At 48.1% G+C, this 24,313-nt stretch overlaps 1 protein-coding gene across 9 annotated transcripts in view; it reads left to right on the forward strand.

Annotated features, from left to right (window-relative positions):
• Positions 1-16,619, forward strand: part of PLEKHA7 (pleckstrin homology domain containing A7) — a 228,264-nt gene extending 211,645 nt beyond the window's left edge. For 4 of the 9 annotated variants that reach the window (XM_055317612.1, XM_055317618.1, XM_055317616.1 and 1 more), the window contains 4 exons: positions 1,213-1,346; positions 2,084-2,226; positions 3,744-3,854; positions 5,781-16,618. In XM_055317612.1, the coding sequence (XP_055173587.1) occupies positions 1,213-1,346; positions 2,084-2,226; positions 3,744-3,844 (378 nt within the window). In that variant the 3' untranslated portion in view covers positions 3,845-3,854; positions 5,781-16,618. Of the gene's footprint in view, positions 1-1,212; positions 1,347-2,083; positions 2,227-3,743; positions 3,855-5,780 lie in introns of all 9 variants that reach the window. The other 5 variants (XM_055317613.1, XM_055317619.1, XM_055317615.1 and 2 more) reach the window with 5 other exon arrangements.
• Positions 16,620-24,313: the final 7,694 nt, after the last annotated feature.

The following is a 24,313-nucleotide window of genomic DNA, read 5'->3' on the forward strand; positions in this document are numbered from 1 at the left end:
GGGGTCAGCTGGGCCTCCAGGGGTTAAGGAAGCCTGTCCTCACCCTCAGACCTTTTCCCTTTGGCACCTCTGAAACAGCTAAAGGTCTGCATATTCTCAGATTCACACAAGAAGCTTCTACTTGCTGCCTTGGCAGTGGAAGTGTGCTTCATGATGTCCTAATTGGCCTCCCAGTCAGGGGAAAAAGTCCTTTCTTATCTCTAACCTAAATCCCTTCTGCTACAATGCAATCTACTTCCTTCCTCTGTATCTGCCCTCATTGGACATAACAGACAAGAGCTTATTTCTTGCCATCCTTCGCCAGAATAAAAGGTCTGCATGGCTTTAAATTCAAGTCCAGATTTGCCCTGGGATTGGATTTAGCTTGTTTTTAGAAGCTTCAACCAACCTCATTTTAACGTGCTTTTGCAGATCAAGGAGGAAGAAATTCCCTGGGGTGTGCAAAAGTTGCCTTTAGCATTCTTAGCCTGAGCCAGGTTTCAGCAGGCTGGAGTTACTGCTGGGCGCGTGTAGTAGGAGACTGGTGGGAGGGAGTTGGGGCATCTTCCTCTGCAGCCAGTAGATACTGCATGGCTGCTTCCTGTCTAGATCAGAAGAGCTTTTATAGGGGACAGGACGCATTATCACTTCCTTTCATCCACCCACCCAGCCACTATCCCTCTATCTAACCACCTGCACATTCAGCCACCCATCCAAGGAGTATTTGCTGAGTGTCAGGTCCCTGCAGCAGACAGTGGAGAGACAAAACAGGAGGGGATGCCAGGGGCAGGGTGGGGAGGGGTGGGAAGACTTCTGAAGTGTGGTCCAGAGTGTCAGAAAGAGTAGCGTGAACGGAAGAGCATCCCATGCAGAGGAAAGAGCAGGGGCAGAGACCACACGGTGGGTCAGTGGAGGTTGGCAGGGGTCAGCTCATATTGAAGGCGGCATTAAGGATTATCATTGTATCCTGAAGACTTCCAGTCTCGCGGTCTTGCCTTTCCTCTTCCTTTCCACTGGCCTGTAGGAGGTTGTCTGGTGTGGTGGAAAGAACACGGGCTTTGGAGTCAGACCCAGGTCCAGATCCTGACTCCACAGTGGACTTCTGTTGATCTTAGCAAGTTACTTAACTCTGTGGGCTCCGTTTGCTTCCTTGTGCTGGGGGACAGGGCGAGGAGCGAGTCCTAAACCCCATATCTGAGCCCCCTTGCTACCACTGCCCGGTCCTTTCCTCAGCTGTCCAAACCTGAGAAGGTCTCCATCCCTGAGCGTTATGTGGAGCTGGACCCTGAGGAACCGCCCAGCCTTGAGGAGCTGCAGGCGCGGTATCGCAAAGCAGAGAAGATCCGCAACATCCTTGCTCGTTCCAGGTCAGCTCTTACGGTGCTCGAGTCTTGACAGCCTGCTAGGCTGACCCCGGGGGTGTCTCAGCTGCCTGGGCCCTGGGCCAGGCTGACTAGGGTGCATGTTTGCCCAGGTCTCTGACTCAGGTAAGCCGTGTTTATATATATAAGGAGCAGGCTGGCTCTCAGAATGGCACCAGCGCATCTGTGAGGAAGCTTGCTAGGTCATCTGCAAGTCCTAAAATATGCAATAGTGGGCCATCCTGGTCCTTTGCCCCCAGATCTGTGTCTTGTGATGCTGGCAGATGTAGGGAGTGGAGTCAAGTGTGACGGTGAGGTGGACACAGTTGGAGATCAGCCCCAAGGCTGGTCCTCCTGGTGTCAGGGCTGTGTTCCCTCACACAGATCCCAGACCAGAGCCAGGGGCTTAGCCTGGTCCCGGGGTGCCAGAGGCCTTGCCCACTTCCCTGGAGGCCAGGATGGGAGGCTTTCCTACCTCCTCAGCCCCTGGAGCTTCAGAAACATAAGCCCTGATATCTGAGGGCCTCTCTTTCAGAGTTAGGTTAGCTTTTTCATTTCAGGATTTAATAGGAACCCAGAGCTGGAACTCTTTTTTTTAAAAGCCATGATGCCCCAGAGGAGGAACAAAGCTGTGACTGGGTGTTCGAGAGAAAGTGCACTAGGGCAGCCCTCCTCTCCTGAGGCAGATACGAGGGTGCTGGGGGGTGGAGAGGCCCATCGCCTGCTTTCTGGCCCTCCTGCAGCATGTGCAACCTGCAGCCGACCTCAGGCCAGGACCGGAACAGCGTGGCCGACCTGGACTCGCAGCTGCAGGAGCAGGAGCGCATCATCAACATCTCCTACGCTCTGGCCTCCGAGGCCTCCCAGCGCAGCAAGCAGGTGGCAGGTGAGGCCACGGATGCCAGCCTCCAAGTCTGACTACCACTCGCTGCTTGGGCTCAGAGCCCAGCATGGCCTATCAGGGAGTCTGCAGAAAACTAGGTGTCAGCCTTGGTAGTTTGAGGGCCAGCGGTTCGTTCTCCTGTCCCGTGAACACCACAGGGCTTGGGAGGTAAGATGGGACAGGGCAGGTGGTGGGAGAACTGAAGCCCAGGAGTGTCTGAGGAAAGAGGTCCAGGAGAGGGTATTTCTAGCTCATTCTTAAATCTAGGAGTGGTGCTGCTGTTCAGCTTTCTCCAAGAATGTGGGTTAAGAACAGATTTTTCAGGCCTCTGAAAGAGGGGGCCCAGACTAAGATTTCTGGCTTCACGAGAAAGGGGGCAGAAAAACACTGGTGTTTGGATTTCTTGCTGGGGCAAGGCAAGGGGGGCTCCTCTAGCTCTCCCTGGAACTCCTGCTTTCGTTCCCAGATCAAAACCACTGTCCATTTTAGCAGAGTGGTCTGTCTCAGTAAACAGGTCTTGGGAAGTGGGACTTTGCTGGCCAGTGGGATGGGAAAGTGTATTTTGCGTGTGCGTGTGCGTGTGCGTGTGCGTGTGTGTGAAAGGTTTTCTCTCTCAGACAGGAAGGAGACTCGTGGCTGCTCCTCCCTCCACATCTCTGCTCCCTGTGCATGTACTCCCAGTCCATCTAGTATTGTTTGTCCCCAGATGCAGAGGCCACTGTGTGTCTGGGTGGTGCGCTTGGCCAGGGGTGTTGTAGGCCTTCTGGAGAGGGAGTGATCACAGAGCCTGAAGTGGTGTCACAGCCCCCCAGCCCTCCAACCCTGTCCAGAGGGTCTAGAAGTGATGACCGGTGGGGCTTGCTGGGCCCTGAGGTGACTGGCCCTGGAAGTTTGGTCTGGGGAGCAGAGCTGTAACATCACCTCAAGGAGCCAGGGGAGTGACCTTAGGCAAGGGGAAGGCTGTTCGCTGTCCACTCCCACACCCACCCCCGTGCTTTGATCCTGCACAGAAACCCTGAAAACCCTACTGTCCTCACTCCCTTGAAGACAAGCTTCATGGGGTGAGAGGTGGTTGGGGCAGCTGGGGAGACAGTGGAAGACTCACCCTGGCCCCTCCTCCAAATGATCCTGGGTGGTTCCTGTGGCTCATCTTGATTCCTCTCCATGTTGAAGGGTCTAGCAGGGATACTCCGCCACCACCAAAAGGTGCCCTCCTGTCTGGCCTGTCCTTGCTCTACCTAAGTGGGCCTCAGCTCCCTTACTGCAGGCAGTTCGCAAGGCCTCCCTCACCTCCCCAGAAGTGGCCACCTTTGCCACAGCCTTTCCTTACTCTTGCTCCCTCCCTCCAGCTCAGAGGCATATCTGGGACCCTCAGGCCAGTCCCAACCGGGCCCCCACCAGGCCCCATGGGCATGCTGCCCAGGCCCACGGCACTCCAGCCCTGCCAGGTGGGGGCATCTGATGCTGCAGGAGCAGATGAGGAGCCTAACGCCCCACTTAATTCCTGTGTGCCCGTCTAGCGCAGCAGCTGGCCCTCCTCCCGCCTAAAGCCCCCCTGTCCTCCAGGACGGTGCCACCTTACCCCCCCTTAAGCAACGGACTCCACTACACCTTTGTCTAACACCTTCCAAGTAAGAGCCCTGCCTGGCCTGCCCCTCCCCTAGCGCCGAGCATGCCTCCCCACCCCCTCTGCCGCGGAGATGATTGCAGTGCCGCCTGCTGAGCTTCCTTCCTTCACCCTGAAAAGCGGCTGCTGGGGAGGCCGCCCTGGACTGGTGGGTGGATGGGGATGGATGGTTGTTAGGAACCCCATCTCAGTGGCTTCGCTTCAGTAGGGGCTGGGTGAGCCAAGCCCCTGCCTCCCTGAAGTAGAAGCTAGAACTGTACCCCTTCTACCCAGCTCTCTTTCCTGCAGGGAGCCCTGTGCTCCAAGGGACCAGCGCTGGCAGCCTGGGGTTGGGGGTTGGAAAGGAAAAGTTAGTGTCTGCTGGCCTCTCAGGCTGTGGCTAGAGAATTTGAAGAACTGGAAGACTAGAAAAATCCAGGAAACTGGGGCCCAGTGAGGAGTGGAAGCTCACAGGAGGCCAAGTGGAATTGGTGTCAGGGCAAGGATTAGGACTGCCCTTTATAGCACCTGAGCACCTCAGGAGGGGAGAGGAAGGGAAGCTTCAGGGGGAGGCCACCCAGGGCAATGTGAAGTTGGCCCTCAGCCATTCAGAATCTTCTGGCACCACCCCTTGTGGGGCCTCCCCATGAGAGCATTTAGTGATGAGAGCAGAGAGGGGTCAGGGCAGGAGCAGAAGAGGCAGAGCCCGGAGGCCTGGCATCCGGTCCAGTCTTGTGAGTTCGTGGCCTGACAGTTGCCTCACCTGGACAAGGGAGGGTCAGACCAGAAGTCTCAGCAGTCCTCTCCCTGACGTTCCATCTTGCTTTCATCTTGTAGGGTTTCCCTTTCTTTGCTTTGTGCATACTTATGGTTAGCATCGTTGAGTACCTGCCATGTGCCAGGCATTGTGCTAAGCATCTCCTTCAACCCACACAACCATCCTATGCAGATACTTACCCCCACTTTATAAATGAGGAAATGAAGCTCAGAGACCTTGAGGGACTTGCCCAAAGAGTTGAAGCTGTAAGCATCAGACCAGGGTTTGAACCCCTACAGTGCAAGCTCAGAGACTTTGTTCTCTGTCACCACCATGGACTCATCTGGGCCACCCCCAGGAGTTCTAGGTGTCTGGAGAAGGGAGGGACAGAGTGTGTGTGCACTGGGGGTGGGATTCGTGATTTTTCATCAGGTGTCCCCCAACCTGGTGCCCTGCCCACCTGAGGGTAGAAGGAAAGGATTGGCCTGCTTAGGCCGGGCTCTTGGAAAGTATGCCTTAGAGACCCCGTGACTGAAGAACCACAGAGAGATGCTCCAGCCACGTCCTTCGTCAAGGCCATAGGGACGTGTTGGGGCCACAGTAGGAGTGTGGATTTCTCCTGGAGATCTGAGTGTGGTAGCACCAGCCCAGGCCACGGAGACAGAGGCCCCCGTTCCTCCCAGCTTTGCACACCCCCATAGTTGTGAGATAGGCCTTGAATGCTTTTTTCCAGAGTGCATCCGCATTTCCATTTGTCCTCTTGTTAGGGTAAATCTTCACTAGGAGGTGGGTGTGACCATTCTGTTTTTAAAAAATGAGACTCATGGAGGCTGAGAGTGTTACCGAGTCACTTAGTGAGTGAAGGGCAGGGCCAGTACTGGACCCCAGAGTCCTCTTTGCTCAGGCCGTTTGCCCTGTCAGGGCAGAGACCCAATCTAGGGGCCAGCGTCTATCTGGCAAAACTTTCTAGAAGTGGTGGGGGGTAAAGAGAGGGTGGGCCAAGTGCCCATGAGTCCTAGAAGCTGAGGGCCCCCAGCAGCGGCCGCATTGCCCCAGCCCCCAGCTCTGCTGCTCTGTCTTGTCAGCCTGCCGTCCCCTGTCCCCTGTTGTGTGTGTACAGACATGCCCCCTGCCTGCTCCCCAGATGTGGGCTAAGATCCTGCACTTCTCACTGTGTCCTGTGCTTTTTGCCAGCCCAGGCAGTGACTGACCCGTGACCCAGCGTGCAGAGGAGAAGTCTGGAGCCAGGGGCCCAGTGGAACCACTTCCCTCCCAGAAGATTGATCTTCCTTCCCCCCAAGGAAACCCCTTCCAGCTCAGCAGGGGTTCTGGCTGGAGGAAGGAGCAGCCCAGCAACTGTGGGGTGTTCACCATAGGCCTAGGTCCTAACACCCCCACCCCGACTTGTTTTAGTCCAGACTCCTTTTTACATATGACAAAGGCACTTTTGATACACACTGTAAAATACTGACGCTGTATTTTAGAATCAGAATATATTTTATAACGTTCACCTCAAGGGCTGATTGGCTGGAAAGGTGAGGATGCAGGATTTTGGAGCTGCACAATACAGATTCAGGTACTGTTTGGGTGGTAGGTGTGGGTGGGGGAGAAGGGCAGGGCGGGCGGAGGCCAGTCCAACATCCAGTGAACTCAGGTGAAGGTCGGACTTGATCTGTGCTTCCAGGGGAGCCCGGTGTTGGGTTCATTGGCGGGCTATCTGGGGAAAGAGGGGGTCCTTAGCTGCAGAGGTCAGCTGTCCCTGACCTGGCCAAATGACCAGCCTGGAGGGGGAAACTCCACCAGGGTGGCACGGGGAGCCCAGGTCTGTGCCTTGGCCCTTGGGTTTGGTTTAGGGGCAGTAGTGTGTTCAAGAGATTTGGCTCCCAAACTGTTCATGAGGTTCTCTCAACAAAAGGCTCTTCTCAAGAAAAACAGAACAGTTTGCTTTAATTAAACAAACAAACAAACAAACAAAAAATATATATACATACACACTCTGAAATACAGAAAAGGTGAGAAGAAGCACCTTTTATTGTATCATAAGCAATAAACTTCACACTGGGTGGTGTCCACCTAAAACTCCCTGATTCCACACTAGGCTGTGATCGGGCTTTACTGCCTGCCCTGGAGAACCTAGGTCAGCTTCCCCAGGACATGGTCTGGCGGCCGGAGGTCAGGCAGTGTGCCCCCAACATCCCTGATGGCCAGCAGCAGGCCTTTGACTCCACTTCCAGGCCCAAGTGAGGAGCGGACTGCCAAGCCAGGCGCAGTGTTTGTGGCCCTTTATTTAAGTCATGAGCTCACAATATTCTGCATACAGAAAATGATGTCTTAGGGGAAAGACACACACACACACACACACACACACACACACAAAAAAAAAAAAAAAAAACCTCCATTGGATGGGGCCACACTTTAAATGAAAATTTGTCTTTGACTATGGTTGGAAAAAAAAAATCCTAACTATATTTAGAAACTGCTGTCTATTTTTAACTCCATATGCTGCCAGTATCAACTTCATGACATTTGCCAAAATAAGATTTTATTTTTGCCTTTATAAGATTTTGTTGGAAAAACGAAATGAATATTTTGCAAGAAAAAGTTAATTTAAATAAAAGTGTAATGGTTTGCAAAAAAAAAATTGTGATGTACAGATTAAAATATTAACCTGATATGCTTCCTGCTTGCTGGCTGTATTCTCATGAGCAGCCTGTGTTGGTTTTTTTCCAATTCTTTGGAAAATCCCCAGTGTCAGCTCTCGGTCTTGCTTGTGTTCACCTATGAAAGGTTTCTCCTGCTGACAGTTCCTTGACGCTTGATTGACTCTAGAGGTCCAGGGGAAGAAGGCTTTTGGGCCCTTAGCGGGGCTTCAGCGGCTGCTCGCGGTGGCTCCCCACCCACCCCAGCCCGGCTGAGCGGCTGCCAGGCTGCGGACTCCCGCGTGGGGTTGGTTTGGCAGGCAGACTGCAATCCAGGAGAGCAGAAGGGGCGCCACAGGACCCCTTCCAACCCACACGCGGCTGGCTCGTTCCAGTGAGGCGGGTTAGTGACGGACCATTGTAAACTGGATTTGTATTTGATTCGTTTTGACTTGTGATGTAGGCTTAAAACAGAAGCCAGGAGGCCAGTTGAGTTTGGGGATGTGTGTATTTCCAACTTTGTTATTATGGCAGTTTTTCTCTATTACCAAGGAGAGCACCCAGGGTTTAGGGTGACTTTCCAACTCTTTAAACTGGGGAGGATAGATTCCAAAGTATTCTGAACAGGGAACACTGCTGCTTTTTGGCTACTGATCTCTCTTTCAATTTTAAAATAAAAAAACGCTCTGGTTTTGAACATCACTTGGAGATATCTCCATAACAGATGAAAGAGGTTGGGCAGAGGGGCAAAGGGAGAGGGCAGAAATTCCTCAATAACTGAATGCAAAAGTTAAAGAAAAAAAAAGATACAGAAACCAATACCCCCTACACACAGGGTGGCCGTCTGTAGACATAGACATTTGTTCAGCGAAAACACGTCCACAGTTTTCTTACTGTTGGTCTCAGTTTTTCTGTTTCACACATACAATCCTGTGTAGGAGGCAACGTGGCAACTCTGTTCTCTCCAGCCCCAGCCAGGAGAAGGGATAGCCTCTTCTATAACAATTGTCACCCAAACTTCAGTCTACAGAGAGCATGACAGGCCTCCATGAAGAGCACGTGTGGTGTGGAAAAGGCATGCTCCAGCCACATCATGTAGAAGCAGGCAGCATGGCCTGCCACCCCCACCCCACTCCCCACAACCCCCACAAGAGGATTCGTGACTTGAGGTAAGACAGGGCCATCTGTGAAAGTAGGTGCTCGCTGGGGACCCTCTAGGTGGGGACCACTCTGAAAACCAACCCCACGTGGCTTGACCCTTCCAGGTTTGCTTCTTAACCAGGACCACAGGGCCTGAGTGGAGTTTATTTATTAGCTTACTTATTTTATCTTATTTTGGTTTTTTCTCTGAGCAGAGTTTGTAACAATGGGATCATGGTGGATAAATGGGAGCGTTCTGCTCCTGCTTCCATTTGCAGCATCCCCTCCAGGGTCGTAACTTTAACCTGGGCCTCTGTCGAGCCCAGGATGTCGGTCTCATTTTAGCAGGAACCAATGGGAACACTGTAGGATCTCATCTGAAATGGGGGTTGGGAATAATCCCCACTTCAGCTTCCTGAACTGCCCAGATTTGCAACACGTCCAGGGCATTGTTTCAGTGATTAAAGCCGAGGCGTACGGACACTTACGAGTGCTCGTGAAGTGGAGGTACCCAGACTAGTGCAGATGCTGAAAACCTTTTGTTTGCTCCCCATCATTCTTCTACCTGCCTTCGTGTCTGGCTGTGAGAGTAGAAACTTCCCTTAGCCTGTTTGCCTCCCTCTACCCCCTCTGCTATGGTCTTCAGTTAAACTGGGTTCTCTAGAATTGTCCTGGCCATTACAGGTTGCAGGCCAAGGCCAGGGACGCCTCCACCTGCCCAAAGTCAATTTGGGGATGGCAGGGGTGGGAGTGGTTGTGAACGTTGGCTCAGCTAGACAGGGGCCCATTTTGGTCTTTAGGATTTTCCTCCACCCGTGGTTACTGTACTCCGTGGCAAGTCCTTTTGTGTTCGCACCAAGGGTGGGAAAGAAGCAGCAAATTATTTGTCTAATCCACAAATCACATTTCTGAGACATGGTAGGCAAGTTCTGGGAGCCCCCTGCTTCTGATTCCGCATCAGACGCCGGGGTGCGCAGGGGACTTGGCTCACGTGGGCTTCGTGCTGTTATGAAAAGAACAAAGGGACGAGGCCGGGCCGGGGGTGGCTGGGAGAAATGGCAGCTCTCCGGGCCCGTAAACACACCGTTGCTTTGCCGCCTCCACTCCAAAGGCTATCACTTTCATTGCTCTCCGAGCAAAGAAACCTTTCTTCAGAGTGAGTGGCGGGGTACAAAGGCAGAGTACAAAATGTGTGCACATCACAGTCCCTGCAATTCTGTTTGAACAAGCATATTGATTGGGTCTGACCCTGTTACATTTTTTCCCTATTATTTGAAAAGGTGCATCTAAGTGTAGTGAATTGAACCCGCGGAGCTGAACTTTCCATGAAAACTTCTCGAGATATTTCTTTAGTTCAAAGCTTTTGAATTTTAAAGGGCATTTTTAATATGAGTCTGTGGAGTATTCTCTGCCACAGCCCAACAAGGGGTGTTAAATGCAGATGAGGCTGGAGCTGGGGTGCGGGTGGGGGTGGACCTGCCTGCACAGTGAGGGGTGCGGGTCGTGCATGGTTGGAGGGTGCGGACCAGCCCAGGAAGGGCTGTGTTTTGGAGCAGCCCCTAAAAAGGGACCTCTCTGAGCTCACTGGGTACAGCTTAGGGGTCAGAGAAGAGGCTTCCCAGCTGAGCTCCTCAAAGGCTTTTTACTTTTCATGTGGAGAGCCAGCCAGCACTTGCTAAGGGCTCCTCCCGATAAACGTGGGTTTTGGCCTGGTGAGTAAGGGGCTCCTGACTGCTCAGCTGCCAGCTTTCTCCCACACGCTGCCTTAGAACCGAGGGGGAATGAGACACAGTCCCTCAGCTGAGGTCACAGAGTCAGACATGAAGCTTCCATTGTCCTCAGCCCTTGGGTTGACATCACTAATCAGTCGCAGATGCTTTCCCAGAGCCCTGAGCCGCATCTCTATCCTTAACTGACTCGACATCTTGGGGCGTTTTGCTAGTTGTGTGGGCCGTAGCAGTGGTTCCTCTTACCATCCTGGCCCCGGGCCCTGGAAGCTTCCACAGAGTCTCATTTTCCCCACACATAGCAGGGGCTCTCCTGTCCCCGTGAAGACACGCAGCCCCCTTTGACTGAGTCCCTGGCTCACTGTTGGTCCAAATCCCTGTTTGCCTCTGGAGGCCTCTGGGATCTAGAAAGCATCTCCTTCCTAGGTCTCGAATCCAGGTTCAGAGGCAGAATTGTCCCTGGGAGGAGCTGGAAAATTGGGTCCTATGCCGAGAGAATCTAGTCTCTGGGCATCTCAGCAAAACCCTTCTAGGGTCCTTGCCAAACCCCCAGCCTTAGAAGACTATGGCCCGTGGAAGTCAAAAAAGGGTCAGAATCACATTAATAAGCAGTTCTTTGGGTACCTTCTCTGCCCACAATTGTGGGAAGACCAGCCCTCCTCAGATTCCCCCTGCCTAGTTGTGGGAGCCTGCAAGGGGTTTCACATACACGCCATCATTTTCTGTCACTTTCAGGCCTTCTTGCTTTTCCTGTGTTTCCTGGGACCGCGCTAGACAGGTGGGCACACATGAGGTCCCAATGACAATAGCAGCGCAGCTTTCATGGCCTCTGCCCCCTTCTTGCCCACAGTGCGGGTCCTCTGCCCAGGTCTTCTCCGGTCATTTCAGGGAGTCCCCAGGCATATCTCACATGAGTTCACAATAGTCTTGTCAAGTTGGAGCACTTCCACTTGCAGCTTCTTGATACTTTCTGGCCATGAGGCCACTGCCCCTGTGCTCCAGAAGAAATGCCTAGCTTGCAGCCCCCGCCCCAGGCTACAGACCCCAGAAGTGCTGGATGAGGGACTGTCTCTGTGGAGCTCACCCTGGCCAACCCCAGACTGCATCTATACATGAATGGGAGATCTTTCGCTCCCTAATTTTGTGTCTCACGGGCCCCAAAACAGGGTTGTGTGTGCTCTGGTTTACTCTGGGGAGAAGCTGCCTAGAGCTTCTACTCGGGTCCTCCCTATGGGGCTCAGACACATTCTCTAGGTCTCCTCCCCCTGCCTCAGGGGCACACATCCCTCTTTCTGTTGATGTAAACTGACCCCAGACCATGTCTTATTTCTCATGATCTGCAGTCTGGACTGGGCTCAGCTGGGCAGATTTTCTCTGTGTAGTGATTGCAGACATGGGATGTTCAAGTAGGGGCTCTTCACTCACGTGTCTGGCACCCCAGGTAGGAGCTGGCTGGGCATCTCCATCTTTCCACACGGTCTGTCCAGGTGGCTGCTTGGTCTTTGTTACAGCAGGAAGGTCTCAGGGTGGTTGGACTTTGGATCTGAGCTGGCAGGTCTGCAATTGGCATAGAGTCACTTTCTCCCCATTCTCTTGAACAAGGCAAGGATATTAAAGGAGAGGGAATAGACTCTGCCTCCCAAAGGGTGGAGTGGCATACACGTACTGGAAGGGAAGGAATGGACAGTGGCCATCTTTGGAGACTGTCTACTGCAAGATCCTCTCCTCGTTCTCCTTCAGCCACACTGAAGCACTTGAGAGCTTGTGTACTCTCTCCAGCTTTCTCTTCCCTGCAGTGGCCATCAGGAGACACATTTTCTAAATAGTGCAGCCATAAGATGCAAGATAACTGTAACTGGACCTAAGTCTCCACTTGGGAGGGACTCCCCAGGAGAGGCCCCAAGGTCTGCAGCTAACTTTGCAAGAGTGAGGAATAAATGTTGGTTTATCCATCCGCTGGGATTTTAGGCTTTCTTTGGTCCTGTTACATAGTCTTCTTATTCCCATATTACACATGAGAAGACTGAGGCACAGTGGCTCCATGACTAGTAAGCAACTGGGTAGAAGTATGAGTTTGTATCTGACTCCAGAGAGCTTTTAACCATTACACGGGCTGCTATTACCTTGGAAAGAGGAGGTGCCCTGTGGCCCTGGATTCTGGGTCACTTGAAATAGAATTGCTTCTGGTGAGAGCCATGAGCTCATGGATAGCCTGCAGAGAGGCCTACAGGAGAGTGCCTAGCAAGTAATGTGTGCTCAGCACGTGGAAGCTGCCATCATGGCTATGATTGACAGTGAGCTTCTCCTGGAGATCCCACAGAGAGGGGTTACCATGGCATGCTTGACCCGGCCATCTGTCCCTGGACTTTGGGGCTTGGAAACCAGATTTGACAGCACCAAGAGTTGGGCTGTTTCTCAGGGCTATACTCACTGGGCTCAGAAGACAGAGAAAATTGGGTGAGAATCCAACTGCCAGGCCACTAGTGTTCACTGACACACACACACCCTTCCCCAGGCCAAGTCTTTGTTGGAAGGTTGCCTGGCAGTCTTGAGACCAGGGCGATCTTGGATAGTCCTGGTATCACTGAGCTGCATCAGCTGAGGTCCTGTTTCCACTGTAGGGTGCTCCATTCCGAGACCCAGTGCTCATGTTTCTGGACCCAGGGCTTCCTCTCGGGATGAACAAGATGCATCACCACTCAGGTGCTCTCTCCTGTGTGACTGTGGCTGGCAGTCTCCTATTAGCAGGTTGACACCATGGAAAGGAGGCAGCCAGGAGGCAGAGGTAACAAGCACAGGCTTTAGAGCCACGTTGCCTGGAATCTAACCTTGGTTGCTCCATTTGGCCAGCCGTGACCTTGGGCAAGTTACTTAACCTCTTCATGCCTTAGTTTTCTCACCTATAAAAGATTTAGATTAGCAACTACCTCAGTAGAGTTGTTGTGAGGATCGAACGTTATTACACAGAAAAGGCTAAGCACAGATTCGACCCCATGGGAAGCGCTAGAAAAAAAATGTATGTTATTTACCTGCATTAAAGTTATGATCATTTAATACATATCACATTCTTATTCTTTGTTTACTTATTGCCTGTCTTCCTTACAAGAATATATGCTTCATGAGAGCGAGGGTATTGTCTTGTTTAAATTATCCCTAGGGCCCAGAGTGGTGTCTGCCGCAAGAAGGGGCTAAGCAGTGTGTTGAATGAATGAGAGAAAGTCAAGGCTTGTTGGCCAGGGAGCCTCTTCTTTTCTTCAGATAACTTTGCCCAGCTCTGCTCTGCTCTGTTGGGTGTTTTCTACTGTAGCCCCCGGAGAGCACCCCCAGCTCCCTCTTTATAAGTTCCTCAAGTAGTAGGTAAAAGCAGGGAGTGTGGGATTCAAAGCCACCCTTACTAACTCTGACCTTGGGCAAGTTACTGAACTTTCCTAAGCTTCTGTTTCTTCCTCTGAAAGGTGGGAATAAGTACCTCCCTTACTGGGTGATCCTGGGGACTGAATGAGATCATCCTCAGACACTGCTGCAGGTGTGGGAGCACTCCTGTGGGAGCACCCCGCCGAAGTTCACCGCGCAGGTTTGCCCTCATGTATAGTCCTTACTGGGAGCAGCAGGGCTCCAGGTGGTTCTCCCACATTTCTACCATCCTCTTTCCCTCATTCCGCAGGATAAACGGGTTTGGGGCCATCCGTTATCCCCAGTCTGCTGCCCTCCACTGTCGGCCTGCCGTTTTATTTATTTATTTTAAAAAAGTATTTATTTGAGAGCGAGTGAGCAGGTGGCGGGGGGCAGGCAGAGGGGGAGAGGATCCAAGCAGACTCCTGCTGAGCCCGACGTGGGGCTCGACCTTACAACCCATGAGACCAGGACCTGAGCTGAAGGCAAGCGCTGGACGCTCAGCCAGCTGAGCCACCCAGGCGCCCCTGTCTGCCATTTTAGACAGGTGCCTGCGGCAGGTAAAAATGGTCCAGGGCTTTTGAAGTGGGGTTCACAAGGCCGTGCCACTGCCGGCTGCCTCCCTGAGCCCTCCAGGGGCCAGGCCCCGCGATCCTCTGAGGCCCCCCTGCAGCCCCGCGGCTGTCCACCTGACATCAGATCAACCTGTGCCTGCCCCTTTGATGTCGACCCCCTAACTGGAGCCTCGTGGCCTGCTCTGAGGACCTGGGCTTTGAAGTTGGCCTATAAACTGCGCTTTCAGGAAGAAAGTTGTCTGTTGGGCCTCAGAGCACGGCTGGGCCCCGTAAAGGCGCCCCGAGTGCCATGAACACCTGATAAATAATTCTTTCTGGGCCCAAGAAAGATTCACTCGATTTAAAGGGGACGAAAATTCCCTTGACCTTTTCGTTGAAGTTCTGGGGCGGTGGGGGTGGGTGGGTGGACCGAGGGTGTTTACAGCTGCTCACCGCAGCCACGTGGGGCAGGCAGGCTGTCTGGGAGCTGAGCCCTGTGACTGCTCCCTGTCTCTGACCCCTGACCCGAGGTCCCCTCGGCCGCCGCTCCCCCTCCCAGTCGCTGCCTCCTGCTCGAACCGTCCTCCGGCTTCGTTTTGTCCGTGTTCTGAAGCGCGCACGCACGGCCGGGCCAAGAATGCAGCCTTTTGTGTCTGGCTTTTTTTCCACTAAACGTCGTGTTTGTGATGGTCCCCCTATTTCAGTCGTTGGGCTGTTCAGCCTTCATGCTCGGCATGTTGGGGAGTTAGTTGGGCATCCCCCGGGGCGCTGGCACAAGTGCTACTGCCACGAGCGTCTCGTGTGTAGCTCTTGGTGCACACGCGTTCACGGGCCTCTGGGTGTATCCCTGGTGTAGAGGTGCCGGGTGCTAAGCGGGTCTTCAACGCCTAGAAAATGCCAATCCGTTTTCCAAAGCAGGAGTGTTAACGCATAGCCCGGGAGTTGTGGTCGCTGTGGCGGCGGCCCCTGGGCTGGCCCCGTGATCTCTGCCTTCTGCTGTGTGCACCCTGCGGGAGCGCCTCCCTCTGCTCGTGGGCTGGAGTCGGCAATTCCCGTCTAATAAAAAGATAATGACAGAACGGGAGGTCCCTTCCAGCACGAGGTTACGAGAAGACTAGCTTCGTCTGGGCATCCCCTCGTGCTTTCTCGCCTGCTGCGGGGAGCGAAGCCATGTGGTGAGCTTAGCTCCCAGAGGCCCGAAGGCCCAAAGCCTGGACGACTCCAGCAGCCACAGAAGTGAGCTGGGAAGTGGGTCCCCTCTCCAGGCAGACCTGGGGAGGTCACATCCGGATGACTTCTGAGAGGCACCCAGCTCACCAGAAACCGTGAGATCAATGTTTCTTGTTTCAAGCCATTAAGTTTGGGCGTAACTTCTACAATAACAGATAATCTACGCAACAGAACTTTATTTTTTTTTTTACTTTAGCCATTTTGATGTGTATGAAGTAGGTTTCTTAGTATCTCTCTGTTAATGATGTTGAGTATCTTTTTTTTTTCTCGAGTACCAGTCAACTTTTATTGGATACTAATTGTGAATTAGATAATGGAAGGATTCAAGGATGCCAGGCAAAAGTCACGGTCAGGTATGCCAAACGTGCTTCCACACTGGGCGCTCTTCAGTGGTACTTGTGTAGCCGTTCACATTGGAGGTTCTCGTAAGAACGACAATAGCTGAAAAACATAAGCAGCCAGCACCATAGAAATCCCAGTGACGCCCCCTTTCTTCACACTGATATAGTTGTAATACCAGCAGTGACCTCTGAAATGTTGAGCATCTTTTCAAATGTTCATTGACCGGTTTTTTGTTTGTTTGTTTTGTTTTGTTTTTTGGTAAAGTACCTGTCAGGACTTTTGTCATTCTGTGGGGTTGCATATCTTTCCCTGGTTGGTTTGTAGGGTTTCTGAATATGAAGCCTGTTTTAGCTTGGATTACTCCTAAGAAAGCAGAGCCTAAGGCAAGGGCTTGAAAGAAGATATTTTACTTGAAAAATGGTCCTATGGAGCAGAGTGGAAAGAAAGAGAAGAAACCAATAGAAGAGGGCCTTTTCAACCTGTGACTGCAGTGGGAAAACTTGGGCTCAATCTCACTGGGGCCTTCGAAGAGCCATGTAAAATGCACCTCCAAATTATTTGAGGTATGAACGAGAAGACCAGTTTTCTACTAGCTCAGGGCCCCCACTGACCAGAGGTTCCCCCCATAGAGTATCCCCCATATTTCCAGATCCCACGTATGTGTCTCCCGTATTAGGACAGCCAAGAAACCATAGGGCATCAAACAAGAGGTGAGGCTGTGATCCCAGAGCAGTAATAGCTAGGGTAAAATGGGGGCCTAGAGGATGTGCCCTGGAGCATGGGAAGTATCTGACACAGAGCCTTGTATTGATCATAACGAATTGCTAACAACTTCTCATACTCTGTAGCCTCTGTTTGCACAGTGCCTTTTAATAAATAGATAAATAAATGTTGATACCCAGAAAAGCAAGTGTCTTATTCTTCACAATTGTCTTGCCTATTTTTGTCTTCTGCATTTCCTTACAAATTTCAGAATCAACTTGGCAAGTTTCACCCCTCACCCTCATATGGATTTTTTTTCCTATTGAGACTGTATTACATATAGATTACTTTGGAGAGAATTGTGTCGTCTCAATATTGAGTGTCCTAATCCATGAACATGACCTATTCCTTCATTTATTTAGGCCTCTAACATTTTCTTTTCCAAAATATTTTATAGAAAGAATTCTGCTTCTAGCAATGGTGGACAAGGTGGCTTTGAATCAACTTTCCCTCTGAGAACAAATAAAAAAGGAGGCTGAAGTGGAAAAAAAAATTTTTTTTGAAGGTACTGGAGAGTTGTCAAAGCTCTGTAGGGAGCCAAGATTCAGAGAAAAGGTAGGAAGTATGAGGTCAGCATTTGGTACCATTTTCCCCTCAAAGTGCATCCCCCATGGACTGTGGCAGTCAGCCAAGGACCCAGGGGAGTGCCTTTGTATAGATTTAGGGTTTGACAGCTTCCCCATATCCAGTACTCTTCCTCAGATCCTAATCTCCTTGACAACCTTGCATGCTGGTCTCTGTTTCTTCTAGTGAATCTGCTGTTTACATGACTTTCCTTTACTTGTGGTTGGAAAATGACCTCAGGGAAAAAGGAGAGCTGAATGTGGAAATCTCTGTGTGCTTCCGTTCTCTTAATGATCAGAAGCCCTGAGTGGTTTGGCCAACACAACTTTATCTTTACTCTTGAAGGATATTTTCACTGGGGATAGGATTCTAAATTGGTGGTTTGTTTTTTCCCCATTGTTTTGAACATATCATTACATTGTGTTCTGGCTTCTTTTGTTTATGTTGAAAAGTCAACTGTCTTATTTTTACACCCTTAAAGATAATGTGTCTTCTCTGCACTTATTTATCTTTGGTTCACAGCACTTTTACTAGAATGAGTCTGTATGAGTTTGTCTTTATTCACTTTAGAATTTAGATACCTCAAATCTGTGAGTGGATATCTTTTGTTTGGGGAGATTCTTTTATCTCTTTAAAAATTGATTTTCCCCATATTCTATTTTATCTCTTTAAGGGATGTGTAATTGTATAAATGCTACTAGCTCTTTTTACTCTTTCTCCTTGCTAGGAAACAATACTACATTATGCAAGAATTACATGTGTTTGAGAAGGATTTGACAAATAAATTAGTTTTTCTCTCACTGACATGCCTTTGCCACTCAGATTCTCCCATACTTTGAAGCAGTGTCTGTCTTTGACATTAGCAGTGGCAAAACACACAAATCATCATGGAATTTGGACATAGTCACTTTTTGTTTCAAGGACAAAGAGCAAAGTGTGTGGAGGATTTTCCCGGTCACGATGTTAAATATTTAAGGTTTTAGAGGCTGTACTATCCCAGCCCTGACTGGCAGGTGCTGAGTGATAAAGGCACCTACATGCTCTTTGATAAATATGTATTTGTGGTATGCAGGGCCCTTTAAGGCATGAGCCCCAAGAGGAGCCCATCTTACCTGATAGCATTTCTCAGTCTCAACACTGACATTTTGAGCCAGATAATTCTTTTTTGTGGGGTCTGACCTGTGCATTATACATTATAAGATGTGTAGCAGAATCCCTAGTCTCTACCCACTAAATACTAGTAGCACTCCCAGTAGCAACAAACAAAAATATCTTCAGACATTGCCAAATGTTCCTTGGGAGACAAAATCCCTCCTGGTTGAGAACCACTGGTCTAATACTCCAGACAAGAGAGACACACATGGTTAAGTTCCATGTGGAACTTAATACTAGTAGCCTGCTTTGTAAAAGCAAGCACATAACCAGTTTAACTAGAGACCATGCGGTATTATGAGTTGTGTTTTCCTTTGGCTTCAAAAGGAAAAGCTTCCTGTTTGGAAGCTCAAAGCTAAGTTTCAGGTTATATTAACTGTCAGCCTGTTTTCAGGACTGATCTTTTATTTCTAATATAACAATCCTTTTAGAAATGGCTTCACATAATGTGAAGAGTGGCAAACATAATGTCTCCGTTTGAATTCAGCCTGAGAGGGCAACATCTCAGTGCTGGTCAAAGGCACTGGAGGCACTGTGCTCAGTAGAGTGAGTTTGGCTCCTTGAAGCAGCTTTTTTTTTTTTTTTTTTTTTCCCTTGAAGCAGCTTTGAGGACAGTGAGCATTTTGGGGAGATGAAGAGAAGATGAAGGCAGTTTGGTGTCTGTGGGGGGCATACCTTGTAGGGGGCATGCAGGTGTTCTTTTGGTTTATCCTGTGCATGAAGTAATTGTGGAATGCTTTCTGAGAGGGGGCTGGAGGGCTGAAGTTCAGAAATCAAACCTGTGGGGGTCTAAGCAGTGATAATTTGCATGTGATAAGTTAGTGTGTGGTTACTTCCAGTTTGGAGACAGAAGAGTGAAGTCACTTCTCTCTTCTTTTTTTTTTTTTTAAGATTTATTTATTTATTCATGATAGAGAGAGAGAGGCAGAGGGAGAAGCAAGCTCCATGACAGGAGCTTGACGCGGGACTCTATCCCGGGACTCCAGGATCGCGCCCTGGGCCAAAGGCAGGCGCCAAACCCCTGAGCCACCCAGGGATCCCCCTTCTCTCTTCTTTTGGAAATCACCTAAAAGTGGGTGCCTGCGTGGCTCAGCGGTTGAGCGTCTGCCTTCCGCTCAAGGTGTGATCCTGGAGTCCTGGGATCCAGTCCCACATTGGGCTCCCTGCAGGGAGCCTGCTTCTCCCTCTGCCTGTGTCTCTGCCTCTTTCTCTCTCTCATGAATAAATAAAATCTTAAAAAAAAAATCACCCAAAAACAATAAGGAGAATGAGAAAAGGAACTGCAAACTCCAGCTTCGACAAATGTAGGAGACATCTGAAACTTGTAACTCTCAAACAGGTAAAAGAGTTGAAAAACTAGGGAATATCAAATGAAGAGTACAGAGAATGCTTGCTTCTGCAGGATCTGAGAAGCCTACCTTAGTGTCTTCTCCAAGGTGAGGCTATTTGCAGGACCAGTCTGAGTGGCAGGGAAGAGAGGAAGCCCCTGCATGTGAAGAGCCCTCTACTATAGCATATGATCTTCATTGGCAGAGCTAGATGGGTTCACACACATCATTCGATCTGGTTAAAAAAAAGTAATTTGTCCCCTCTTCAATATGAAAATCCTGCAAATACCTGGGGAGAGCTTAATTTAAAGATGAGTCATCAATTTTCCTCATGTAGGTAAATGGAAACTCAGGGTCTCCTGTCTCACATGCTACATCCAGTCCTCTGGTAAAACTGGAGGCTCTACCTTCAGAATACACCCAGTATCAAGTTCTCATTACTTCCACTGTTATTTCCTAATCTACATTCCTGTGCTCATCTGGAATATTGTGGTAATCTCACAACTGTGCTCTTCATTTTGACATGCGACTCTATAGTATTTCTTTCAAACACAGCTGCCTAAGCTGTATATCAGGTCCTTCTAATCAAAACTCTCGCCAATATCTCTTTGAACTCATCTCACAACTTTTTTTAAAAAAAGATTTTATTTATTCATGAGAGACACAGAGAGAGACATAGGCAGAGGCAGAAGCAGGCTCCTAACAGGGAGTCCCATGCGGGACTCTATCCCCAGACCCGGGATCACAACCTGAACCTTACAGACACTCAACCGCTGAGCCACTCAGGCGTCCCTCATCTCACAACTCTTTTTGGCATCTAGGCCAAACATATGGTCTTCATCAAAATGTATCCCTAATAAATTAGCTTGAGAAAGCTCTACTAATTTTATTCACCACATATAACTAGAAACGGGGGCGCCTGGGTGGCTCAGTTGGTTAAACGTCTGCCTTTGGCTCAGGTCATGATCCTGGGATCGAGCCCCCATGTCAGGCTCCCTGCTCAGCGGTGAGCCTGCTTCTCCCTCTCCCTCAGCCTGCCACTCTACCTACTTGTGCTCTCTCACTTGTTCACTCTGTCAAATTAATTAAAAAAAAAAAAAAAAGACCCCAAAACTGGAAAGAGATTTGCATTCAGGCCTCAGTATCAACATTTTAAATTGTCCTTTTTCGGAAACTTGAAGGACTTTTCCCACTGGGAAGATAAAACCTTGTGAGGTTTAGGATGGTGAAGAGGTATTGCCTTTTTCTTTTACTGATAAAGTCTACCCTGAAAGGAGAGGTAATTTTCAGAGATCAATTTAGGAAGAACATGTGGATATAAAGAAAATGATTCTGTTGAATTCCTTCATGTACCCAAAGAGTGGATATTATCTGACGACTGCTGGTTAACAATGCCAAGAACTGCTAACAGGTCAAAGAATTAATGTTTTAGGAAAATTAGAATCATTGATTTGATCAAAGTATTTTTCAAAGCAGTTGTGTCAAGGTTGGGTAGAAAACATACTAAAATGAATGAAGGAGGGGATGACCATGATGAAGGCAGTGATAGAAACACGTTATTAAAATTGGATGTAGGGATCCCTGGGTGGCGCAGCGGTTTGGCGCCTGCCTTTGGCCCAGGGCGCGATCCTGGAGACCCGGGATCGAATCCCATGTCGGGCTCCCGGTGCATGGAGCCTGCTTCTCCCTCTGCCTATGTCTCTGCCTCTCTCTCTCTATGACTATCGTAAATAAATAAATAAAATTAAAAAAAATTGGATGTAGAAGGCATAAGGTAGGATTACAACAGCTTAAATATATATTATCTAGGAACAATTATTTTTAAAATGTGAAATAAAGCGTGAAATACTGGGGGTACAAGTGTTGACAGAAAAGGGGTCAAGAGACCCCTTTTAATCAACAGATTAAGCAAGAGGTTGAAGACTCAAAGGAAGATATCAAAAGCACTAGATTCACAAGAAGATGCAAAGGATTTATTGAGCAATGAAGATCTACCAATATGAAAAGATTTTAACCTGCTTTATCGAATTCTCAGTGACCATACAAGGTAGTTGCTATTGCCATCCTCATTTTGCAGACAAGGAAGAGACCCACGGAGATCTAGTTATGCCCAAGGTCACTCAGCTTCTTCACTATGTTGGTAGAGCTGGGCTGTGACCTAAAGCAGTGGAACTTCTCTATGGTTGTGAATTTATAAGGCAGAAGCTGAAGGAATTTCCGATAAAATCTATTTATGTAAGCTAGAAGGCAAGGCCATGTTAAGATCAAGGAGTGGGGGGCGCCTGGGTGGCTCACTGGGTTAAGTGTCTGCCTTCGGCTCAGGTCATTATCTAGGGTCCTGGGATTGAGCCCTGCGTTGAACTTCCCGTGCAGTGGGGAGTCTGCTGCTGCTTCTCCCCCTACCCCTCCCTCCCTGCTCATGCTTGCTAATAAATAAAATCTTAAATAAAAATGGAAGGTTACAAGTCTATAAAGAGGGTTTAGACAATCACTAAGATGGGAGGAGTGGACTAGACAAAACAGTATTGACAACATGCAGTGTTAACATTAATTTTTAGTAATACTGGGTCTTCTCCAGACATAATCTGTAGAGGACTGGATACACCTAAGGATGGGATTTTCCAGGAAAGTATGACGGAGAGGATTATTTAGGATACTTATAACAGTGATACTAGATTGATAGACCAATTAATAATCTAACAGGGATTGTGAAGCAGGTGAAAACTAACAATGACCTAATTTGAACATGTGTAAAAGAATAGAAAGGTCATGGTCAGAAGTAATTTTTAAATTAATGATTTTAGAGGTAACATTTTTGGATATTGGAAGTATCCAGGATATGGTTGTCGTGGAAATCAAATCATGAAATCAAAGCCCTTTGAGAAGTGGTCATTGAAACCAGGCAGTTGAAAAATTTTCCTCAAAATTTACTTGATGAATGCGACCTTTCTGATCTCAAACTGCCGTTTAATCAGAAAAACATTTTAAACTTTCTTCTGTAACTTCATTTTCTCCCAGGCTTAAAAAAAATTAGATTTGAGGATTTTTACCTATTACACACAAAGTTGGAAATTGTGGTCCTGTAAAGCTTTTCAATAAAAAGACTGGTAAATCGTTGGCATAGGTAAACACTTGGGAGAAGTGTATTTCAGGTAAGAAACTGTCAATGATAGGGCAAATTTGCCATAAAACTTTTGACTAAATAGTCTTTCAACTGCACAAAAATGTGTACTTTCCCACCTGATTCTTTAATAGGGATATCAAGATGGTAAAGCATCTTCCTGTTTTTTTTTTTTTCTCTAAATTTGATAAGGAAAGAAAACCCCACAACCCTGATGTTCATGCTTAAAAGATAGCCATGATGTTTAATGTGGTGCTGGGACACTAGGCCACCAAATGGACCAACAGACCTAAATTTACTCCAACCCTGAATTACATAAATGGTCCAATAATATATCAATTAGTTGGAATAAGAATGTCTCTATTTGGACATGAAGAAAAAGGTCTTCCAGTTGTTTTAGAAGAAGGATCTTCAATTTACATATTAAGAACCAAGACTTATAAACAACCCAGCACATTTAAACAAACTAATGAAAATACTTTTTAAAACCTAATACTGATCTCACCCACTTCCATTCTTAAACATAAATCAGCCTTCATTTACTACTTAAATTTTCATTGTAATAACCGTAGAAATTAGATATCTAAAAATGTGTAGGCAACTGAAATTTGAATAAAGCCAAATATGTTCAAACTGAGTACCTATTAAATGTTATATATCCTGTCTACTACCCGCTGACTTGATATTCTATTATGTAGGGTAGCACCTATTTTAAAACAATCTAAGATCAAAAGCCAAATATTGGGGGTCTAATCTGTGAATGGATTGCATCAACCAGATATCACCTGTTCTAGTTTCTGTACTCGTAACATTTTAAATTTCAAAGTGACTTAGGAATTTCTTTTTTAAATCCGACACATCAAACACATACTTAAGTTTCTAGATATATAAAAATTCAGCAAACATGTTTGACTCACACCTTTGAATATGTTACTTAGAAACATTTTGGACCCAGATATTTAAGGATCATGGATTAGCCACTAGCCCATAATGCAGTTTGTTAATCTGCTGTACAAGTCAACCACTTAACACCAAAGGATTCTAATCTCACTCCCACAGAAGCAGCAATAAAATCAGAAAGCAATACTACTTTCTAGTAATTTGATAATCAAGATAACAAACAGCATTGGGATAAAAGGAAGAAAATTTGTTTCAGCTTCTTCAATAAGCCTATTCCTCATCTTAGATAATGAGGATAAAGGTATCACAGACCAAATATGGGAAACTGCTTTTTCTTTATTTAGGCCTTAGGAAGAAAATTAACTTTGGTCACATATTAGCTTAAAAAAAAAAAATCCAGTTTTACATATTCCTAAATAGACCGGACCAAATGATCAGAGAAATAATTTCTTCTGTAAAAATTGGCCAAATTTTATCAAAAACCTAACATACAATGTAATTCAAATTATATAAAGACTGCTTGGGATCATAACATTCCAAATGTATGACAGTTGCAACTCCATCCTAACAGGTGTGAAAGTATTTGCTCTCATGTTGCTTTGGTCCAAAAGAGTAGAGCTGATCAGTAAGAATAAACTAAGTACCTAATTTTTTGCAAACAATTTAGTTATTGGCAGCAGAAATATCCATGATGAATAGTTCTACTACAGCAAAGTATAATAACTGAATATATTTCATGAACACATCACAGTATCAGATAAACTTATGAGAGAAAAATATGAAGGAACAAAAAAGATGAAACAGCTACCACAAAAGTCTCCTCCATAACTATCTGAAGGGTAAAAAGATGAGATTAGAATTTGATGATGCTAATA

The sequence above is a fragment of the Nyctereutes procyonoides genome, unplaced genomic scaffold, assembly GCF_905146905.1.
Source record: "Nyctereutes procyonoides isolate TBG_1078 unplaced genomic scaffold, NYPRO_anot_genome, whole genome shotgun sequence".
Classification (NCBI taxonomy): domain Eukaryota; kingdom Metazoa; phylum Chordata; class Mammalia; order Carnivora; family Canidae; genus Nyctereutes; species Nyctereutes procyonoides.